Source organism: Halyomorpha halys, unplaced genomic scaffold (genome assembly GCF_000696795.3).
Source record: "Halyomorpha halys isolate HHAL.00 unplaced genomic scaffold, Hhal_1.1 Scaffold103.1, whole genome shotgun sequence".
NCBI lineage: Eukaryota > Metazoa > Arthropoda > Insecta > Hemiptera > Pentatomidae > Halyomorpha > Halyomorpha halys.
In genome coordinates this window covers 552,306-557,483 of record NW_027115007.1, presented here as the reverse complement: position 1 = coordinate 557,483, position 5,178 = coordinate 552,306, and the positions used below count along the sequence as shown (strand labels likewise).

General features: G+C 29.2%; 1 protein-coding gene across 1 annotated transcript in view; it reads left to right on the top strand.

The window, feature by feature from the left end:
- Positions 1-3,564, top strand: part of Spec2 (CDC42 small effector protein Spec2) — a gene marked incomplete at its 3' end in the record, with an annotated part of 16,555 nt that extends 12,991 nt beyond the window's left edge. The window contains 1 exon segment of the mRNA XM_014415592.3: positions 3,392-3,564. Coding sequence (XP_014271078.1) covers positions 3,392-3,564 — 173 coding nt within the window.
- Positions 3,565-5,178: the final 1,614 nt, after the last annotated feature.

Sequence of the window (5,178 nt, the reverse complement as noted above, 5' to 3'; positions counted from 1 at the left end):
TCAAGGTAGGGACCAATGTTTTCTATGGTTAAGGAATCAAGGTTTCGCCAACTAATTGTCTTTGGCATAAGCAAGGGAGTTGGAATGTTGTAGGAAATTCTTATTAGGTCATGGGAGGAAAGAAAAGACATAGGAATTTGGGAGGAGGATAAAAGGTTCTGTGGGGAATTAATAATAAATACATCTAGCCAGGTATCAGTGGTGTGCAAAAAAAACAAATAGTAGATTTCATAGAAAATCATGACCTATTTTCATCTTATCAATGTAGCTTTCATGAAGGAATGGATACTCAGGACACAATAGCGGCTCTAATTAATGGAATTTTTGGTTTGTTAGATTTTGGAAAAAAAAGTGCTAGCAGTCTATCTAGATCTAAAAAAGGTTTTTGACACAGTATCCCTTAAAATATTAAAAGAAATGTTGAAAATTCATGAGTTTAAAGGAGTAGTATTACAATGGCTGATGAGTTATTTGGTCAAAAGATTGCAGGACACCAATTAACAGACAAATGAGCGATGAACAGATAATCGAATATGGTATCTCATAAGGGCTGTATTAAGGCCAATATTATTTTGGATATATATCAACAATATTCAAACAGCTATTGATAACTGAAAAATAGTCACTTTTGCTGACACTATTATTTTTTTATGGTAATAGCTAGATGGTAATTCAGGAAAAACCAGAAGATAGCTTAAAAAAACATCATAAAATGGCTAGACCAGCTTAAATAAACATTTAACATTAATAAAACTAAATTCATCCCATACTCAATTACAAAAACTGGCCAACCAAACGAAATAAAGATACAAATGGATGCTGATACAAATACTGATGTGTATATCAAAAGAAGCCACTACATAAAATATTTATGGATTTATATTGATAAAAACCTAAAATGGGTTTTGACATTCACGAGAAATGACAAAAATAGCTGGAAGATTAATTTAAATATTTCTAAGAATGAAAAGTATCCTAAATAAAAAAATAATATCAGTTTATTTTGCTTGGCTCAATCTGTCTTCCAGTATGGGATATTGATATGGAATTGAGCAATTAAATAAATATTTAATTCAGTGATTAAAATACCAAGAAGTATTTTATACTAGAAAAAAGGAAATGAGAATCTTCGAAACCACTTTTTCAGAAACTAAAATTTTGAATTTGGAATCATTATTTATCAAAACCGCAATCATAAAAATATTAAAGGACAGTAAATAAATATAATCTTCAAAATATAAAAACAAATACTGTTTTAATGTATAAAAATCACAATTACATTGGAGTAAAATTGTTTATTGATCTACCACCGTAAGCTTTAAACACAAAAATTTATAAACATAGCTTCAAAAACACCTTAGAGAATACTTTCTAAACAAATACAGAAGTCTAAATTAATTTACTTAAAAGGTTTTAAAAGAATAATGGAAAATGTCTATGAAGTATTTACATATATATGTAATATGTCCAGAATGTATGTCTATAAATTATCAATCAAACAAACACAGTGTATCAAATTTTAAAAGTATCAAATATTTAAATGTATAAACAAAATGTATGAAAACTCATTGTGTTAATCGAAGAACAGAGTTGAGTGACCAGAGTTCAACCTAACCTCTTGCTCCAATTTTACTGTTTAGATAGTGGTGGTTTTCTGTAAAAAAGAACCCTGAATGTAATTCTAAAACAAAGTCTCTATCATATAGTGATATTGTAAAGTTTGATAGGGAATGAGGGGGAAAAAAGGACTCCATGTTGAATATTGAACATTCTCTATAACAAGGTTATTCTAGAGAGACTTTTTCATAGTTACCCGAAAGCACTGGTTAATACTTTTCTGAGAAGTTTTTAAGTTGAATTCGACTCTTTATATGTGAATCAGTGCATCACTTTACTTCAAATTTTTCAGTTTTAAATTAAATGAATAAATATTGTCATAAATGTTCCTGTATGTGTATAATACAAGAAATTTAGTTCAAGCATTAAATTTTATGGAATCAAAATTGTTCCCCAAAACAGTAAAACGTGCAATTTTATGCAATATAAAATTTGTGTTGTTCGAATTTCTGTCGTGGTTTTGTAGAATTTGAAACTAGAGAAAAAAAGACCTAACTGCATGAAAATCTCATCTCTAGTTATAGCTATTGGTTAAATCCTGTAAGTTATAAATTAAGTAATATTTAATCCTATTTTACATTTATTATTTATTTATTTCACATTAATATTTTGAAAATTGCCATCTAGGATATAGCAATTTGTTAAATCCTGGTGGTTATACTTTTGCTTATAACTGTTGGTTCTATGGCAATAAAATTTTCCTGAATTTTGAATAGCATACAGAATGATTATTAAATTAATCATATTTAATACAAGTTATTAGTAAATAATGTATAAAATTGTTATTCATGTAAATACTTTTTTAACATATTTTATATGGTCAAAATTATAAATTTTAACTGTTCTTTATTTACCTACCAACAATAATTAGTATAGCATGGCCTAAAAACGTACAGTACATTGTTACATTGCTGCAGCTTTCCATACTCACAGTCAGTTGGGGTGATTTGATTTTTGCCTTGTGTGTTATATTAAGTTTAAGATATATGAACTTCTAGCCACTCCACATCACTCCAAAATGCTTTTTATCTCGATGGAGACTAACTAGCACATACAGCTATGAACAGTTTATTATGGCTATTTATTATTTAATGATGTGCTCTATGTCTTGTGACAATTAATTTAATAAGTTAAAAATTAATTTTAACTAATAAAAAATAAGATATGTATAAAGTCTTTATTACATCAAGACATCGCCTCAATTTCTCTCTGTCTTGGGCAAGGATCTGCTAAGCTCTTGTTTCCAGAAATTTCTATGTATCAGTTTCAACCTTGTCTGCCTTTTTGTCATTGCTGTCCTCTCTTTTTCCTTCCACATAACCAAACAATAATCCTTTAACAGGTGGGTCACCATCCATTCTTGCAACATGTCCAGCCTACCTCAGTCTTGTGTCTTATATATTGTACCACATCCGCACCCCAGTAGATTTGTGAAGCTAATCAGACATTTTAATTATGTTGCTGAATGTCAGTGACGCCAGAAATGCTGCAGTGTATTGTGTTATTGCATTGTGCTCTGTACATGTATGTTATTTATTTATTGTTTATTCTCTTGATGTATGAACCCTAGTTATTTTGCAAGACTAGGATGAATATTTGTTTTTTAGTCTCTAATGTTCATTACATATTTTATAAATTTTTTGCCCTTATATATTATGTATTTTTATCAAATTATTATTTTTTAGTAGTTTTAACAGCATAATACTAATTTTTAATGACTACTGTCGTATATATTGTACTAAATATTTAATAAATTACATGTTTTTTATTTTAGAAAAGAAATCAAAGACATGCTAGGATTGACAGATCCATGATCGGAGAACCAACTAATTTTCAGCATACAGGTCATATTGGGTCAGGTGATATTGAACTTGTCAATTCTCAATTAAGGGCTATCCAAAAGCAAATGCAGTCTAAAGGAGGTTATGAGCTAGCCTTAGCTCAAAGGTAATTTATATTTCAAATAGTAAAGCTTTGCTAAGTCATTAGTCTTTATGGATTAATTTGGCTGTATAACAAGTATTAGTTAATATTCAGTTCTTTGTAGTAAAGATAATCATATTTCTACTTACTTATTCATGTTAATCATTTAACAATCATATAGTATGAGTTGTATACTTTATAAATGCAACAATAGCAGATTGGAAAAAATTGATTGTTAATGGTGATGTATGGTTAACACAACATTGTGGTAATCATCAAGATGGCAAGGATCTGATAGCTTGGCCAAAAAGAATGCCAGTTTGTCACCTACCAAGAAGAGTGCTATATCAATCGCAGGAAGTACAGTGAACACAAGGAAGAATACATCAGAGATGGCTTAATAAGGTGGAGGCAGATGGGGTGAAGAGACGAGAAGACTTGCTTTTGAACAGAATGAGTGGAAGAGGATAGTGTGGGAGGCCAAAGTCCTGCAAGTGTAGTTGAGCCATTGTTTGAATAGATAGCTTTATCTTCAAAAACTACTTCAGAGTATTATTGGTTGTTTTTGTTTTTCTTCACATTCATAACAGGTTTTTCAAAAGATCGTTTTGAATGACTTTATGGTGGACATTATTTTCAGTAGTGGTGATATTGGTATCTTTAAATATCATCCTTGAATTAATTTTATCCTATATTTCAGCATTAAGTTCCATTCTTTTGATGATTGCAACCAGAATTACTTTTCTTTTGTTCTCTAAATTTTTTTTGTAGTTGTTTTTATTGATTACTATATACAGATTGCCATAAGGCTATAATTGGTGTGTGGTGTATGTTAAGGTGCAAATACTATTTTTATAATACAGTGGAGTGATTTGAATTTTTATGTATTTGTAGTTTAGAATAGTTAAAAAAAAAATTTTTATTAAAAAGAAAAAGTAATTAAACAAGCCAATAAAACAAATAACATTATTATGAATAATGAACAAATAAACAATTAATCACTTGGTTAACAAATAAAATATATACAATAAAGAAATTTAGTATAATTCAGAAACAGTATTCATAATTTCTCTTTGTATATTTTTGGTATGTTTTTATATACTATGTTATCTTAATTTTAGTATAAACAGGTTGTTGGATATGAAAGAAAGTGAGAAAATGTTTTGTATCAGTAAATTTGTGTACTGTTTAATTGTCAGGAGCTGTAAGTCAGACAACATACTTCAAATTCTGATGTACCGAGGCTAGCTGTTTACTATCCTTATATATATTTTAAAAGACCTCTGATATCATGTTGGTATAAGTCATAGGTATAGCACCAGACAGGAGCGAAATATTTAGTTAGCGGTCATTATTTAGTGTATTTGTTGTGTAGTACATTGTGGTAATCATCAAGATTAATGTCATTGTTGCTTCTCGGCCTATTGGCTAAGATCAAAGTGTAGTATTTTCCCAAGGACCAAAACTATGTTAAGCCACCTCAATTCGACATGGTCTCCTTGTCGGAAAGCTTAACTAAAAAAAATAAATAAACACTGGCTCGGATAAAACATTTATTCGTAAATTAAATTAGATCAAATACATAAATTAAATTAAAAACAAAGAGAAACCTTCTAAATATTATAGGACCCAATTAAC